At 50.6% G+C, this 18668-nt stretch overlaps 1 protein-coding gene across 4 annotated transcripts in view; it reads right to left on the bottom strand.

Moving 5' to 3' along the window:
* PECAM1 (platelet and endothelial cell adhesion molecule 1) overlaps positions 1-18668 on the bottom strand; it is a 53691-nt gene that overhangs the window by 12847 nt on the left and 22176 nt on the right. Inside the window, exons 11-12 of one of the 4 annotated variants that reach the window (XM_073579777.1) lie at positions 18493-18563; positions 8229-8440 (exon numbers count right to left, since the gene is read on the bottom strand). In XM_073579777.1, the coding sequence (XP_073435878.1) occupies positions 8238-8440; positions 18493-18563 (274 nt within the window). In that variant the 3' untranslated portion in view covers positions 8229-8237. The remainder of the gene's footprint in view (positions 1-8228; positions 8441-18492; positions 18564-18668) is intronic. The other 3 variants (XM_073579776.1, XM_073579778.1, XM_073579779.1) reach the window with 3 other exon arrangements.

The following is an 18668-nucleotide window of genomic DNA, read 5'->3' as shown; positions in this document are numbered from 1 at the left end:
CAGTACCACAAAGTGACAGGATCCCCTAACATTGCCCCAATAGCAGTGCCACAAAGTGACATGGATCCTCTAACACTGCCCCCACAGTAGTATCACTAAGTGACAGGATCGACTAACATTGCCAACATAGCAGATACTGTCACTTAGTGATATTGCTAACAGTGCCCCCATATCAGTTTCACTAAGTGACAAGATCCCTTAACATTGCCCCCATACACAGTATCACTAAGTGACAGGATCCCCTAACAGTTTCCCATAACAGTATCACTAAATAACAGGATTCCTTAACATTGCCCCCATAGCAGTGCCAAAATGCAGTGAGCTGGTCATCCTCACTTCTAAGTGCACCGGAGCCTCCCTCCCGACTGTTGTGGCATTTTCCAGGGGCAGTATAATGATATTAGCAGCTGAGGGAGACACAATGTGAATTGTGCTGTACACTGCAGGTAATAGCAGACAGAATCCGGCCTCCAAGAGAGATCCCAAGAGAGGAAGCCAAAATATAACTGGAGAGCAAAAAAATATGCCGAAGATTCCTCCTGTGCAGCATACGATGCACCACCCTGTACAGAATACAGTGCATCCCCCTATACAGTATACACTACATCCCCCTCTACAGTATACACTACATCCCCCTGTACAGTATACATTGCATTCCCGTGTACAGTATACACTACATCCTCCTGTAAAGCATACACTACATCCTGCTGTACAGTATACACTACATCCCCCTCTACAGTATACACTATATCCTCCAGTAAAGTATACACTATATCCTCCTGTAAAGTATACACTACATCCCCCTGTACAGTATACACTACATCCCCCTCTACAGTATACACTACATCCCCCTGTACAGTGTACACTACATCCTTCTGTACAGTATACACTGCATTCCCGTGTACAGTATACACTACATCCTCCTGTAAAGCATACACTACATCCTGCTGTACAGTATACACTACATCCCCCTCTACAGTATACACTATATCCTTCAGTAAAGTATACACTATATCCTCCTGTAAAGTATACACTACATCCCCCTGTACAGTATACACTACATCCCCCTCTACAGTATACACTACATCCCCCTGTACAGTATACACTGCATCCTCCTGTACAGTATACACTGCATTCCCATGTACAGTATACACTACATCCTCCTGTAAAGCATATACTACATCCTGCTGTACAGTATACACTACATCCCCCTCTACAGTATACACTATATCCTCCAGTAAAGTATACACTATATCCTCCAGTAAAGTATACACTATATCCTCCTGTAAAGTATACACTACATCCCCCTGTAGAGTATACACTACATCCCCCTCTACAGTATACACTACATCCCCCTGTACAGTATACACTACATCCTCCTGTACAGTATACACTGCATTCCCGTGTACAGTATACACTACATCCTCCTGTAAAGCATACACTACATCCTGCTGTACAGTATACACTACATCCCCCTCTACAGTATACACTATATCCTCCAGTAAAGTATACACTATATCCTCCTGTAAAGTATACAATACATCCCCCTGTACAGTATACACTACATCCCCCTCTACAGTATACACTACATCCCCCTGTACAGTATACACTACATCCTCCTGTACAGTATACACTGCATTCCCGTGTACAGTATACACTACATCCTCCTGTAAAGCATACACTACATCCTGCTGTACAGTATACACTACATCCCCCTCTACAGTATACACTATATCTTCCAGTAAAGTATACACTATATCCTCCTGTAAAGTATACACTACATCCCCCTGTACAGTATACACTACATCCCCCTCTACAGTATACACTACGTCCCCCTGTACAGTATACACTACATCCTCTTGTACAGTATACACTGCATTCCTGTGTACAGTATACACTACATCCTCCTGTAAAGCATACACTACATTACCCTGTACAGTATACACTACATCCTCCTGTATAGTATGCACTACATCCCCCTGTACAGTATACACTGCATCCTCCTGTACAGCATACACTACATCCCCTGTACAGTATACACATCCCCCTGTATAGTATACACTACATCCCCCTATACAGTATACACTACATCCTGCTGTACAGTATACACTACATCCCCCTCTACAGTATACACTATATCCTCCTGTACAGTATACACTACATTCCTGTGTACAGTATACACTACATCCTCCTGTAAAGCATACACTACATTACCCTGTACAGTATACACTACATCCCCCTGTATAGTATACACTACATCCTCCTGTACAGTATACACTGCATTCCTGTGTACAGTATACACTACATCCTCCTGTAAAGCATACACTACATTACCCTGTACAGTATACACTACATCCTCCTGTATAGTATGCACTACATCCCCCTGTACAGTATACACTACATCCTCCTGTACAGTATACACTATATCCCCTGTACAGTATACACATCCCCCTGTATAGTATACACTACATCCCCCTATACAGTATACACTACATCCTGCTGTACAGTATACACTACATCCCCCTCTACAGTATACACTATATCCTCCAGTAAAGTATACACTATATCCTCCTGTAAAGAATACACTACATACCCCTGTACAGTATACACTACATATCCCTCTACAGTATACGCTACATCCTCCTGTACAGTATACACTGCATTCCCGTGTACAGTATACACTACATCCTCCTGTAAAGCATACACTACATCCTGCTGTACAGTATACACTACATCCCCCTCTACAGTATACACTATATCCTCCAGTAAAGTATACACTATATCCCCCTGTACAGTATACACTACATCCTCCTGTACAGTATACACTACATCCCCTGTACAGTATACACATCCCCCTGTATAGTATACACTACATCCCCCTATACAGTATACACTACATCCTGCTGTACAGTATACACTACATCCCCCTCTACAGTATACACTATATCCTCCAGTAAAGTATACACTATATCCTCCTGTAAAGTATACACTACATCCCCCTGTACAGTATACACTACATCCCCCTCTACAGTATACGCTACATCCTCCTGTACAGTATACACTGCATTCCCGTGTACAGTATACACTACAACCTCCTGTAAAGCATACACTACATCCTGCTGTACAGTATACACTACATCCACCTCTACAGTATACACTATATCCTCCAGTAATGTATACACTATATCCTCCTGTAAAGTATACACTACATCCCCCTGTACAGTATACACTACATCCCCCTGTACAGTATACACTACATCCTCCTGTACAGTATGCACTGCATTCCTGTGTACAGTATACACTACATCCTCTTGTAAAGCATACACATTACCCTGTACAGTATACACTACATCCTCCTATATAGTATACACTACATCCCCTGTACAGTATACACTACAGTCTCCTGTACAGCATACACTACATCCCCCTGTACAGTATACACTACAACCTCCTGTAAAGCATACACTACATCCTCCTGTACAGTATACACTACATCCACCTCTACAGTATACACTATATCCTCCAGTAATGTATACACTATATCCTCCTGTAAAGTATACACTACATTCCCCTGTGCAGTATACACTACATTCCCCTGTGCAGTATACACTACATCCCCCTGTACAGTATACACTACATCCCCCTCTACAGTATACACTACATCCCCTTGTGCAGTATACACTACATCCCCCTGTATAGTATACACTACATCCTCCTGTGCAGTATACACTACATCCCCCTGTGCAGTATACACTACATCCCCTTGTGCAGTATACACTACATCCCCCTGTATAGTATACACTACATCCTCCTGTGCAGTATACACTACATCCCCCTCTACAGTATACACTACATCCCCTTGTGCAGTATACACTACATCCCCCTGTATAGTATACACTACATCCCCCTGTACAGTATACGCTACATCCCCCTGTGCAGTATACACTACATCCCCCTGTGCAGTATACACTACATCCCCCTGTGCAGTATACACTACATCCCCCTGTGCAGTATACACTACATCCCCCTGTATAGTATACACTACATCCTCCTGTGCAGTATACACTACATCCTACTGTGCAGTATACACTACATTCCCCTGTGCAGTATACACTAAATCCTCCTGTACAGTATACACTACATCCCCTGTACAGTATACACATCCCGCTGTATAGTATACACTACATCCCCCTGTACAGTATACACTACATCCCCTGTGCAGTATACACTACATCCTCCTGTATAGTATACACTGCATTCCCCTGTACAGCATACACTACATCCTCCTGTACAGTATACACTGCATTCCCCTGTACAGCATACACTACATCCTCCTGTACAGTATACACTACATCCTCCTGTACAGTATACACTACATCCCCCTGTGCAGTATACACTACATCCCCTGTATAGTATACACTACATCCCCCTGTACAGTATACACTACATCCTCCTGTACAGCATACACTACATCCCCCTGTACAGTATACACTACAACCTCCTGTAAAGCATACACTACATCCTCCTGTACAGTATACACTACATCCACCTCTACAGTATACACTATATCCTCCAGTAATGTATACACTATATCCTCCTGTAAAGTATACACTACATCCCCCTGTACAGTATACACTACATCCCCCTGTACAGTATACACTACATCCTCCTGTACAGTATGCACTGCATTCCTGTGTACAGTATACACTACATCCTCTTGTAAAGCATACACATTACCCTGTACAGTATACACTACATCCTCCTATATAGTATACACTACATCCCCTGTACAATATACACTACAGTCTCCTGTACAGTATACACTACATCCTCCTGTATATTATGCACTACATCCCCCTGTACAGTATACACTATATCCTCCTGTATAGTATACACTACATCCCCTGTACAGTGTACACTACATCCTCCTGTATAGTATACTCTATATCCTCCTGTATAGTATACACTACATCCCCTGTACAGTGTACACTACATCCTCCTGTATAGTATACTCTATATCCTCCTGTATAGTATACACTACATCCCCTTGTGCAGTATACACTATATTCCCCTGTGCAGTATACACTACATTCCCCTGTGCAGTATACACTACATCCCCCTGTACAGTATAAACTACATCCCCCTCTACAGTATACACTACATCCCCTTGTGCAGTATACACTACATCCCCCAGTATAGTATACACTACATCCTCCTGTGCAGTATACACTACATCCCCCTGTGCAGTATACACTACATCCCCCTGTGCAGTATACACTACATCCCCCTGTGCAGTATACACTACATCCCCCTGTAAAGTATACACTACATCCCCCTCTACAGTATACACTACATCCCCTTGTGCAGTATACACTACATCCCCCTGTATAGTATACACTACATCCTCCTGTATAGTATACACTACATCCCCTTGTGCAGTATACACTACATTCCCCTGTGCAGTATACACTACATTCCCCTGTGCAGTATACACTACATCCCCCTGTACAGTATACACTACATCCCCCTCTACAGTATACACTACATCCCCTTGTGCAGTATACACTACATCCCCCTGTATAGTATACACTACATCCTCCTGTGCAGTATACACTACATCCCCCTGTGCAGTATACACTACATCCCCTTGTGCAGTATACACTACATCCCCCTGTATAGTATACACTACATCCTCCTGTGCAGTATACACTACATCCCCCTCTACAGTATACACTACATCCCCTTGTGCAGTATACACTACATCCCCCTGTATAGTATACACTACATCCCCCTGTACAGTATACGCTACATCCCCCTGTGCAGTATACACTACATCCTACTGTGCAGTATACACTACATTCCCCTGTGCAGTATACACTAAATCCTCCTGTACAGTATACACTACATCCCCTGTACAGTATACACATCCCCCTGTACAGTATACACTACATCCCCTGTGCAGTATACACTACATCCTCCTGTATAGTATACACTGCATTCCCCTGTACAGCATACACTACATCCTCCTGTACAGTATACACTGCATTCCCCTGTACAGCATACACTACATCCTCCTGTACAGTATACACTACATCCTCCTGTACAGTATACACTACATCCCCCTGTGCAGTATACACTACATCCCCTGTATAGTATACACTACATCCCCCTGTACAGTATACACTACATCCTCCTGTACAGCATACACTACATCCCCCTGTACAGTATACACTACATCCTGTACAGTATACACTACATCCCCCTGTGCAGTATACACTACATCCTCCTGTACAGTATACACTACATCCCCCTGTGCAGTATACACTACATCCCCTGTATAGTATACACTACATCCCCCTGTACAGTATACACTACATCCCCTGTGCAGTATACACTACATCCCCTGTGCAGTATACACTACATCCCCCTGTGCAGTATACACTGCATTCCCCTGTACAGCATACACTACATCCTCCTGTAAAGCATACACTACATCCTCCTGTACAGTATACACTACAGCCCCTGTACAGTATACACTATATGCCCCTGTACAGTATACACTACATCCTCCTGTACAGTATACACTGCATTCCCCTGTACAGCATACACTACATCCTCCTGTACAGTATACACTGCATTCCCCTGTACAGCATACACTACATCCTCCTGTACAGTATACACTTCATCCTCCTGTACAGTATACACTACATCCCCCTGTGCAATATACACTACATCCCCCTGTGCAGTATACACTACATCCCCCTGTGCAGTATACACTACATCCCCCTCTACAGTATACACTACATCCCATTGTGCAGTATACACTACATCCCCCTGTGCAGTATACACTACATCCCCCTGTATAGTATACACTACATCCCCCTGTATAGTATACACTACATCCTCCTGTGCAGTATACACTACATCCCCCTGTGCAGTATACACTACATCCCCCTGTGCAGTATACACTACATCCCCCTGTGCAGTATACACTACATCCCCCTGTATAGTATACACTACATCCCCCTGTACAGTATACACTACATCCCCCTGTGCAGTATACACTACATCCTCCTGTGCAGTATACACTACATCCCCCTGTGCAGTATACACTACATCCCCCTGTGCAGTATACACTACATCCCCCTGTGCAGTATACACTACATCCCCCTGTGCAGTATACACTACATCCCCTTGTGCAGTATACACTACATCCCCTTGTGCAGTATACACTACATCCCCCTGTACAGTATACATTACATCCTCAGGTAAAGTATACACTACATCCCCCTGTGCAGTATACACTACATCCCCATGTATAGTATACACTACATCCCCTGTACAGTATACACTATAGTCAGTTCATCTCCGGTCAGCCGGGGCGTCTGCGCAGATAGGTTTCCATTCATTTCTCATAAGTTTACAGCTTCAGATGGATTGCAGCGGGGGACATGACTGAACGGCGGAGAGGTAATTAATTTTTATTACAGGAGAACGGTGGCTTCAGTTCGATTGGCTGTGTAATAAATTAGGTCGAAAACTGTGTGTCATTATTTCATTAAAATATTTTCTAATTACTCTGTGTGTATTTTTTAACCCTTTAATACTATTGGATTAATAATGGAGAGGTGTCTTATTGACATCTCTCCATTATTAACCCAGCTTAATGTCACCTTTCAATTACTAGGTGGCATTCACCCCTTATTACCCTATATGCCACCCGCTACAGGGCAATGGGAACACAGAGGGTAAGTGCTGGAATTGGCGCCTTTTCTGGGGTGGCTGGGGGCAGATGTTTGTAGCCGAGAGGGGGGGGGATAAACATGGTCCCTCTCTAGGCTATTAATATCTGCCCTCACTCACTGGCTTTCCCTCTCTGGCGAAGAAAATTGCGCGGGAGCCCGCATAATTTTTTTCAACGAATTAACAAGTTAATGTAACACCTACATGTCCCAGATTTTACCCACATACACTAATCTAATTATTAGTCAAAGACATATATAAAACTAAATGAAATGCTTTACTGTATGCAACCATGTGTCATTTCATGTACGCCGGGGAGAATATCTCGCCATACGGATGTCACACGGATGCTTAGATGCGAGAAAATCGCATCCTCGCACTGCACACGGAGGACACACGGAGCACTGATCAGGGAACATTTCTGCGATTCTCGTCCGCAAAAAACGGACCGTATTTTTATACGTTAAGTGTGACTCCGGTCTTACACATGAGCTCTATACTGGGGGACGGTCATCACTATTGGGGTCACCTTGTTCGGCTTCAGTACTGGTCGTGTCGGCTGCTGATTGCGCCCCCTCGTGGTTGTGCTGGTTGTTTCCTGTAAAGAATGAAGTAGGCAACATGGGGATAACGCTGCATGTGCTCTCCTCCGCAGACTTCACCACAACGTAACGCTGCTCATCACCCTCAAAATTACCTGTCACAGAAAAACAACCTGGTTACAGCCGAGACCCTGCAACAGGGGCGTCACATTGTGATTGCAGCTCGGGGGGTGACTGGAGGATAAAACATGATGTAACAGCAGAATAGTGTCTGCAGCTCGGGGGGTGACTGGAGGATAAGACACAATGTAACAGCAGAATAGTGAGTGCAGCTCTGGAGGTGACAGGAGGATAAGACACGATATAACAGCAGAATAGTGAGTGCAGCTCTGGAGGTGACTAGAGGATAAGAAACAATGTAATAGCAGAATAGTGAGTACAGCTCTGGAGGTGACTGGAGGATAAGACACGATATAACAGCAGAATAGTGAGTGCAGCTCTGGAGGTGACTGGAGGATAGAGCACGCCCAGGAAGAGGAGGAGCATCTGTGCTGAGCGCAGGCTAGGGTCTTGCTAAGCTCCTGGGAAGGGAGGTTTTTTCCTGCAAGGACTTTCCATCTGCCCCCTTCCCAGGAAAGAGGACTTTCCCTGGGACTGAGCGCCGGGGCTGTGCCCCTGGCTCCCATCCCCCGGCAAGCCAGCTGGGGGTGGGGGGCCTCAGCACCATCCGGAGGCCAGGGTGCAGCCAGCCAGTCCCAGGGAGATGGGGAAGAGACGGAGCCAGGAGAGAGGGTGTCGCAGGACCCAGGAGCCCCGGGACACCGGGCCCCCCGAAGCTGGTACCGTGGCAGCTCCTCCTCCCGGAGGAGTGGCGGCCCAGAGCAGAGGTGCAGTGGCAGAGCCCCCCAACATCTGGGGCTCCAGAGCTGAGGGAGAGCCATCTACCATCTACGCCTCCCGCATCCATGCGCACCTCTGCGAATATGAGGAGGCCGCCAAACAGCTGAGAAAACTCCGGGAGGAGTTAAGGGGAGCACGAGCGGTGGCTAAGAACCGGCTCCCCGCCCCGAGACGAGCTGAGGTCTCCGCCACGGTGGAGAGGCTGAAGGGGGCTATCAGGGCCTTGGAGGAGATACGAGCGGCTATCCTGAGTGGGAGCGGCCCCTTCGCAGAGAAACTGAAAAACGATGACCGGTTTAGAGCCATGACCGGTGGGTCTCCTGGGGGGTCAGGAGGCTCCTGCCAGGTGGAGGGCCAAGAGGAGGAGGAGGATGGCGGAACATCTACGCCTGCCCCACCTGAAGGCCTGGTGAGCAACAACACCCAGGTAACATGCAGCGGGGTCGCCCCTGAGCAAGTGGCTCTTCCACCGGACTCCAGTTACTCGGAGGAAAGTGGGGGCGAGGGGGAGGCTGGTGGAAGTGGGGACAGTAGTAGTCAGGGGGGCTGCCTCGTCCTACAACAGGTGAGGCGGATTGAGTCCCCAGAGCGGTTTGGCACACTGCTCTTTGGGGATGAGGTCTGCCCTGAGGACGAGGCAACCGGAAAGAGGAAAAAGAAAAAAAACAAGCCCAAGCCAAAAAACACCGTGGCTGACAAACTTATGTTTGTCCCTCTTTCCGGGCCCCTCTGTCCCGCTGTATGGAACCCGCTGCCCACCCCGGCTCGGGCCCTGTGGTGGGTCCACAGCGGGGGCGCGGGCAGAGTGATGTGTGCCTGGACCTTACCGTCACATCTGGTGGTGAGGGTTCAGGCAGCGACATGGAGGTCGGTGCTGGTGTCAGTGGTGTAACAGCCGCTGGCGGTATTGGCAGTAGTGGTGCCCGGGCTCAGTCCCCGGTGGCAGGGGGGGGTGGCCTGGCGCTCAGCACGGGTACAGCCAGGACCGCACCTCCGGCGGTGAGTGCTGAGGTCTCTGGATCCCCCACGCACGGGTCCGTTAAGTCTGGTCAACTTATGGGGGTCCAGAGACCTAGAAAGGGCGTGGAGGCTGCTGTGAAGCAGCAGCTAAAAAAATGCAAGGGGCTGGTAGCTCCTCTGACGGCGCCCGTGGCAAGAGCGGGATCCCCGGCGCGTAGACCCAAAAAGGGGTCCGTGCTGGGGGCACCGCCGCCGCTGGGCGACGGGGGGGAGTGGCCAGCCCTGCCAACATCAAGTGGTGGGTTCAGGGGCGCAGTGACGGTCCGTGATGGGGGCGTGGTCTCCCCGAGTGTTGCCCAGCCTGCAAAGGCTGCGGCATGCGGGGGGGGTGTCCTCCTCGGCCGCTGTCCCGCCCGCTGTGCCCGCGTCACCTGGGGAGGGCGTGGCCTCGCAAGGGGTCACTGCTCTGCCCGGAGTGGCTGCGGCCGGTGGGGGGGCGTGGCCTTGGCGGACCCACTGCCTCCTGTCCCGCCTACCCCCTCAAGCAGCATAGTGCCCCCAAAAGTCGGTAGGGAGTTGTCGGGGTCCCCAGCCCGCTTACCTCCATCTGGTGGTGTGGGGGCTCTGGCGCTCCTTGGGAAGCCGGCGGGGGCGAACAGCAGAGGGCAGGGTGCGGTGGCAGTGGCCGTCCCTGCCCTCAGTGCAAAGACACCGCAAAAAGAAAAAAAAGTGGAGCCAGAGAACCCAGGAGCTGCTGCTGCTCCCAGGCTTGGGCAGGGCGTACTGAGTGCGCTCTGCTCGGAGGTATTTAAAGGGGCAGCGGCACTCCTGGACAAGAGTTGGAGCAGTGCCAGCAGCTCCAAGGAGCAGAGCACTGGCCAGTCAGGGCCCCCAGCAGGCAGGCAGGGGTACTGCAACACCAAGTCTGCTAATGTAAATAGTGGTCTATCCGGAAGTGGGAGTGAGATAGGAGATATTTTTGAAGAGCTGTTTGAGGACATAAATGGTGATGTGAGCGATATGGATGAGGGAGTGAGTCCGAGTGTGAATGTGGCAGTAAATGCTGGAGTGAGTGCCGGAGCGAGTGGAAATAATAAAAGAGTGAACGGGAGAGTGAATGAGGGTGCTGGCACAAGTGGTGGTAGTGGTGGGAGGGCTGGCCCGTCTGCCCCCCCAGCCGCGAGGCCCCAACGTAATTATGCGGGGGCCGCGGCTGGGGGTCGGGGTGGTTCCGGGGGGTCTCCTCGCCTCCGGGCTCCGGGGACGGCGGTTTGCACCGCCGTTTCCTGGAGGCCCTCCAAAGGGGAGAAAGATCGATCATGGTAGAGGGGAGGACAGTGGACCTGTCTTTCTGGATAGAGAGACATGGCCTAGCAGCCTTCCAAAATCAAAGGGAGGGAGGGACTGTTTGGTCTCTCCCACAGCCGGGCAGGGGCCGCCAAGAAGGAATGTGGTCCGTCTTAGGTGGGGGGGCAGTGAAGCTTGTCCACCTAGGAGCAAGGTGGTGGAGCTCCTCCTTAAGATGGGCATCGGGGCGAATGACATCTTTGCCCTGATACATCCTTCGGCGTCCCGCTTCTTTGACGTCAGCTTCGTGCGGCCAGAGGGGCTTGAGCTCTTCTGGTCAAACTACGAGCTGGTGCGAGAAGAGCCCGGATGGCGAGACTTCGTGGCTCAAGCGGTGTCTCGCCAAAATTCCGTCAAGCGAGTGACCGTGGTTACATGTAACGAGTCACTCGCAGGCGTGGACATCATGATGTGGCTTTCCCGTTACGGGGAGGTCACCGAGGTCCCAAAAAAGAACAGGGACGAGTTTGGCATCTGGTCGGGGGGCTGGACCTTCATGGTCAAATTGAAGGTTTCCGGCGGCACGGTCACCCACATCCCTTCCTCGGCGTTCCTGGGAAGGGACAGGATCCTGGTCTTCTACCAGGGGCAACCGAGGGTCTGCCACAAGTGCGGCGACCCCACCCACTTCAGCGCCAACTGCAAGGTGCAGAAGTGCGCGTTGTGTGGTGGGGTAGGTCACCTGGCTGCCTTGTGCTAAGACATTCGGTGCCACCTGTGTGGTGACCTGGGTCACCCTCTCAGCCGCTGCCCTCGCTCTTTCTCTAATGCCGCCACAGGCCCGGTGGGGGGAGACCGCGGGGGGGCAACCCCCGGTGGCGCTGCTTCTGCTGTGGCAGGTGGTGGCGGAGGGGGAAGAGCTGAGGGGCCAGTGAGGAAGGGCAATGCTGCAAGGGGCCCCGCGTACCAGCGGAGGCAGGAAAAGCACCAGGGAGGTAAGGGACAGGTGGAGCCTCGGGCAACCGGGGTGATGCCTGCTCCTCCCTCCAGGCCCGTGGCCAAAGCCTCTGAGGCCCTGGGGGAGAGTGCGGTGAGTGAGGCGATCAGGAGGATGGAGAGAGAGGAGAAAGCGGCTGACTCGGACAATTCCTCTCAGTATGAAAGTGTTGATGAGGATGTCCAAGAGCAGCCTACAGCACCAGGTGGCAAAACCAGGCGTGCCAAGCGCAAAGCGGTGGGGAGGAAGGCTGACAAGCCTTCAAAGTCTCCCCCGCCCCCGACCACAAGAGTGCATACGGAAGGGCCCGCTGGCCCCCCTCTGATCAGACTCTCCAACCGGTTCAGCGCCCTCAGAGGTTCAGATGATGAACCGCAAGACGAGGGTACTGGGCCGGGGGCAACACCGGAGGGTCCTTCAGGGGATGGCAGAGTCCGTCCCTCAGGGGGCATTGTTCCTCCTGATGGGGGGACAGACCTGGAACCTGGGGGCGAGGACACCGGGGGGGGGGTGGGATGGACACGTCGGGAGCTTCCCTGAAAAGGAAGGTGTCTGACCCCTCCCCCAGGTGGAGGTGATAGCGGGGTAGGGAAGAAATTGGCCATCCAACTCGATCACCCATGATGGCTGAACTCGCCCCGTTGACGCTGGCGTCTATTAATGTCGCCAGCATTAAGTCAGATGCGGCTCGCTTCACGGCCTTTGATTTTTTCTCCTGGATTGAGGCAGAAATTTTATTTTTGCAGGAGACCAGACTAACAGACATGGGGGCCATCTATAAAGCACGGAGGGAGTGGAGGTGCGGGCCCTCATACTGGTCTCTTGCGGCCGAGCCGTATAGCGGGGTGGCAGTCCTTTTTAAGACTGCAGCAGTTGAATGCCGACGGGTTACTGAGTTGGAAATGGGGAGGTGCCTGATCCTAGATGTCTTCATGAGGGGACAAGAGCTCCGGCTCATCAACATCTACGGCCCGCAGTCCAAGTGGGACCGCAAATGTCTCTTCCTGAGGATCAAACCCTTTCTTTTTACGAGCCGACAGGTGGTCTTCGGTGGGGACTTCAACACCATTACGAGGTCCCATGACCGGGGGGGTCCCGGAGATCGCCTGGCTTATGATAGCGTCGCATTGAATAGCATAGCCAGTGAAGCTCGCCTGGTGGATGTCCACATCCGGCACACCCCAGGTCACGGGGGTTTCACCTACCATAGGGGTAGCAGTAGGTCTAGAATAGACAGGTTTTTTTTGAAGGAGGACGCCATCTTTTCTGCTGTGTCTGCCGTTGAGGTGGAGTTCTCCGATCACTGTCTAATTTTCTTTTCTCTGAATGTTGCAGAGACTCCTCGGATGGGAAGAGGGCTGTGGAAGCTCAATTCATCCCTGCTGGAAGAAGCGGAGGTGAGACAATCCTTCGAGGATTTTTTTCAGAGCCAGGTACCACTGTTGGATCTCTGTAGTAGTAAGTCAGAGTGGTGGGAGATCTTCAAAAAGCGGGTGGCGGGGTTCTTCCGTCAGCTCTCGAGCCTCAGGAGTCTGAACAGGCACCGCTTGTACCAGGCTCTGGGGAGGAAACTCGAGCAGCTTGTCTCGACTGGAGGTGACCGAGAGGAAATCTCCAGAGTGAAATCTTTGCTCAAGAGGTGTCAGTATGATAGGCACACATCTTTGGTTTTTGAGAGGGACTTCGGGAAGTACCGCTCGCCCGACCCTTACAGAAACTGTAAGATGTCAGTGAATTGTAAGATGGTGACAGGACTGATCGACAGTACGGGGTCCCTGAACAGATCCAAATCAGGGATCCTGGAGGTAGTCAGATCCTTCTACTCACACCTATTGGAAAAGAAGGATCTGGATCGGGACAGGATGTCGGCTTTCCTGGCTGAAGCCGTCCCTGAGCCAGGGGGTGATCCCTCTCTTGGTGTTTTGGCAGAAGAAATCAGGGAAGAGGAAGTGAGACTGGCCATTGATGGGCTTCGGCTCAAGAAATCGCCAGGTCCGGATGGCTTAACATCTGAGTTCTATAAGACTTTTAGGGACTCCTTGGTCCCCCTCTTGACAGGGGTCTTTAATGAGTGTCTCTCCTCGGGCACCCTTCACGGCTCAATGAGGAAGTCAGCCCTCATTATTCTGTCAAAGGGTAAGGATCCGTCCCGTATCGAGAACTGGCGTCCCATAGCGCTTCTCGATACGGACCGGAAGGTTCTGGCCAAGGTGCTGTTTAATCGGCTGGTGAAGTTTGCACCCCGGCTCCTTTCAGGGGCCCAGCATTGCTCTGTTCCAGGCCGCAGTACTTTTAGTGCTGTGCTCGGTGTCCGAGAGGCAGTGGAGCAGGGTAGGGCAGGTCACTGGAAGGGGTACTTGCTGTCATTAGATCAAGCGAAAGCCTTTGACCGGGTCAACCACGAGTACCTCTGGTCCGTCCTTTTGAGGTATGGTCTGCCTGGGAGGTTTGTAAAATGGTTAGAGATCTTGTACCAAGGGGCTGAGACTTTTCCGCTGGTTAACGGTTGGTCAGGTCACCCTTTTGAGGTGGGTTCTGGGGTTCGTCAGGGCTGTCCGCTGAGCCCGCTTTTATACGTGTTCGCGATCGATCCCTTCTTAAGGAGGGTAGATCGTGGACCGTTGGCGGGAGTCGGGATGGACCAGGCGGGCTCTGGCTCCTCTCTGAGGGTGGTGGCGTACGCCGATGATGTTTCCCTGTTCGTATCCTCGAGAGGGGAGGCGGACTGGGTCATTTCGGAGGTAGTGCGCTACTCGGAGGCATCCGGGTCCATGATCAACCGGGATAAGTGTGAAAGTCTCTGGCTGGGAGGGGGAGATCCTAGTTTTGATCTCCCGGACAGCCTTTCAGGGCCCCAGGCCACCGCCAAAATTCTAGGCATCGAATTTGGCCCCGGGGACTACCCCCAGCAAAATTGGGAGGGCAGACTTAAGATCACCGCCCAAAAGGTGGACCAATGGAAGGGTTGGTCTTTAACCCTGAGGGAAAGGGTTGCCCTGGCTAAAGGCTATCTGCTATCTTTATTGATATACTTGGGCAGTGTGTGCATCTTGCCGGAACCTCTCTGGACACGGGTCTATAGCCTGTTCTTCCAATTGTTATGGGGGAATAGGCTTAACCTAATCAAGAGGGAGGTTACATACCGTACGAGGAGACTAGGCGGGTTGGGTATGGTCAACCCGGTGGTGTTTCTAGTAAACACCTTTCTTAAGACTAACATCTCCAACCTCTGGCTAGAGAGGGCTCCTCCGTGGGTAGTCTCCTGCAAGGGTTGGCTTTGGCTTTTCTTCCAGGAATGGGAGACAGGAGGGCGGGTGAAGGACCTACGCACACCTCATGGGCATCTCCCGGCTTATGCTACCCCGGTTCTGAAGGTGATCCGCCGGTGGGGTCTGGGAATGTGGGAAATCAGGACCATGTCGAGGCAGTGCCTTGACAGGAGGGTCCTGTTGACCCATTTCCAGAAGCCCCTGGCCCTTAAGGATTGCCCAGGCCGGGATCTGGAGGTCGGGATGGGGCTTTTAAATTCTAAGCGGATCCCCATGAAGTTTTGGGACTTGACCTGGCGTTGCTTCCACGGGAGGCTGTATGTAAGGGACAACTTGAAGTGCAGGAACTCCGATGACCGGGGTTGCCCTCGTGAGGAGTGTGGCGACGTGCTGGAAAGCATGGAGCACTTCCTGCTTCATTGTCCCTTTAATGCAGAGGTTTACAACAGGGTGGGTGCTTCCATACGTTGGCCGCGGCTGGCGTCCCTCTCCTACGCTGAATGGGCCTATGGAGCGTTCAGATCCCTGGGTGGCCGGGACCCGTGCACTTTATTCCTAGTCAGTGCAGCGGTTAGGTTCCACACTTGGAATGCACGGTGCCTAGTTTCGACGCGGAAAAAACCCTCCCAAGGGATGAGGTGGTAGGAAACATCTTGGGTGACCTGGTGAAGGTCCGTTCTTTGGAGTTTAAAAGGTTGGGTGTGAGGAAGGCCTCTTGGCTTTGGAGAGGCCTCTCCTTTTAAAAACGCACTCAAGGGAGAGCTAGCTCCGTGTGAATGAGGGTAGGGATAGCATAAGTTTCACTGGGTGTGTTAGGGACAGAAGTAGGGGCAGATAGGGACAGGGAGGGACAGGCACTGAGGGACAGATAGAGAGTTAGTTATGTTAAGTTAGGTAGAGTAGGGGCAGGTAGGGACAGATAGGGACAGGTTTCTTTTTTAGGGACAGAAGTAGGGACAGTCTTAGTTCTTGAGGGATAGGATGAATGTGTTAGTGAGGGATGGAGCCTCTAGAACCCCTTTTTCCTGGTGGTGGGCTGGTGCATGCCACCTTAGCTTTTTGTTTTAAAAACAGGAAATATAATGGATATTGGGCTTACAGGTGCCAAACTTGGGCCTTGGGTATGCAAATGCTGTGTTTAGTTTGTATATTAATGCGTAAGTAGATGGGATAGTATTGAGAGTTTTGGAAAATGTCTTTTGGTTGTGCTTTGGTAAAAGGAAAAACATATAAAGCTGGTTTCACATTAGCGCTTTTTAAGCGCACGCACGGCCGGGGGTAGCTCCGCCCCCAAGCCGGCTCTCTGCCCGGCGTGCCCGCCCCTTGCTTGTAGCGCCGCCTCCTAGCGCACAGCGGCGCCTGCGATTGGCGCACCCTATCTTTAGCATAGGGTGCGCAGATCGTGCGCAGGCCGTGCGCTAGTTGCGCTTTGACCTGCGCTGCGCACTTTTGACGGTGCGCCGTGCGCGCCAAAATCCGAAAAGTTTGATTTTGGCGCGCACGGCGCACCGTCAAAAGTGCGCAGCGCAGGTCAAAGCGCAACTAGCGCACGGCCTGCGTACGATCTGCGCACCCTATGCTAAAGATAGGGTGCGCCGATCTCAGGCGCCGCTGTGCGCTAGGAGGCGGCGCTACAAGCAAGGGGCGGGCACGCCGGGCAGAGAGCCGGCTCGGGGGCGGAGCTACCCCCGGCCGTGCGTGCGCTAATGTGAAACCAGCCTTACACACGTTTTTTTTAGTTAGAATGTGTGGATGGGGTGTAGTCAGGTTGGGAGGGGGGTGCATGGGGGGTGGTGGATGGATGACCGGATGCCAAGAGCAACATGAAGGAGCAAAGGAGCAGGGCAGGAGAAGTAGACTCTGCGGACCCTGGAAATAGTTTTCGTGTGGAATCAAAAGGCCATAAACCTTCGTGGACCAGATTTTGCAGTGACAAGGCTACAAACTTGTAGGACCTGCGGTGCAAGGTGGTGGGAAAAAAGGCTGCGAACTTGTTGCCATGTGTGGGAGAGGGAAAAAAAAGGGAAAAAGAAAAAAAAAAAAAAAAAAAATCTTTGCTGTGTAATAGGAGGTAAGGTTTGTCGGCCAAAGTGGCGGAGTTATTTTTTTTAAAGGCGGAGGGCCAGGAAAGGGTTATTTTCGTTTGGTTTTTGTAAATAGTAAAATTGTAAATAGTAAACCAGTAAAATCGGTGAGGTGTGAATGGGGGTGAATGGAGTGAGAGTGGGGAGAGTGGTTTATGTTTCTTTGTATTTTCTTTTAAGTGGATTCCTGCTGGGGGACCCTAAGCTGCCAAGCTCAGTGGAGGACAAGGAAAGGATTTGGACTTTCAGTTGTTTGCGCATGTTTTGCGCATTTTATGTCTGTCTATGTTGGTTTTCTTTAGTTTATGTATTGTGGTTTGTTTCTGAGTGTAATTTTGATAATTTTGTAAAATAAAAGAGTTGGAGGATAAGACATGATGTAACAGCAGAATAGTGACTGCAGCTTTGGAGGTGACTGGAGGATAAGACACGATATAACAGTAGACTAGTGACTGCAGCTCTGGAGTGACTTGAGGATAAGACACAATTTAACAGCAGAATAGTGAGTGCAGCTCTGGACGTTACCGGAGGATAAGACATGATGTAACATCAGAATAGTGACTGTAGCTCTGGGGGTAACTGAAGGATAAGACACAATGTAACAGCAGAATAGTGACTGTAGCTCTGGGGGTGACTGGAGGAGAAGACACAATGTAACAGCAGAATAGTGACTGCAGCTCTGGAGGTGACTAGAGGATAAGACATGACACCTATTAATGGCTCCCCTCCTTTCGTCTCCTCCGTCGGTTTCTCACAGTTTGTGGTCGGGATCTTTGCTGATCTGTTAATTAAGGAACAGATACCATCAGATTATTATGAAGGAGTTTTAAGCTCCCCTGGACAGGTGATGGTGGCCGTTCTCTCCCCTGGACAGGTGATGATGGCA

The sequence above is a fragment of the Dendrobates tinctorius genome, unplaced genomic scaffold (assembly GCF_039654945.1).
Source record: "Dendrobates tinctorius isolate UK_male_01 unplaced genomic scaffold, ASM3965494v1 ptg000063l, whole genome shotgun sequence".
NCBI classification, from domain to species: domain Eukaryota; kingdom Metazoa; phylum Chordata; class Amphibia; order Anura; family Dendrobatidae; genus Dendrobates; species Dendrobates tinctorius.
Note: the sequence above shows the minus strand (reverse complement) of the source record. Positions and strands in the feature narration are given on the sequence as shown.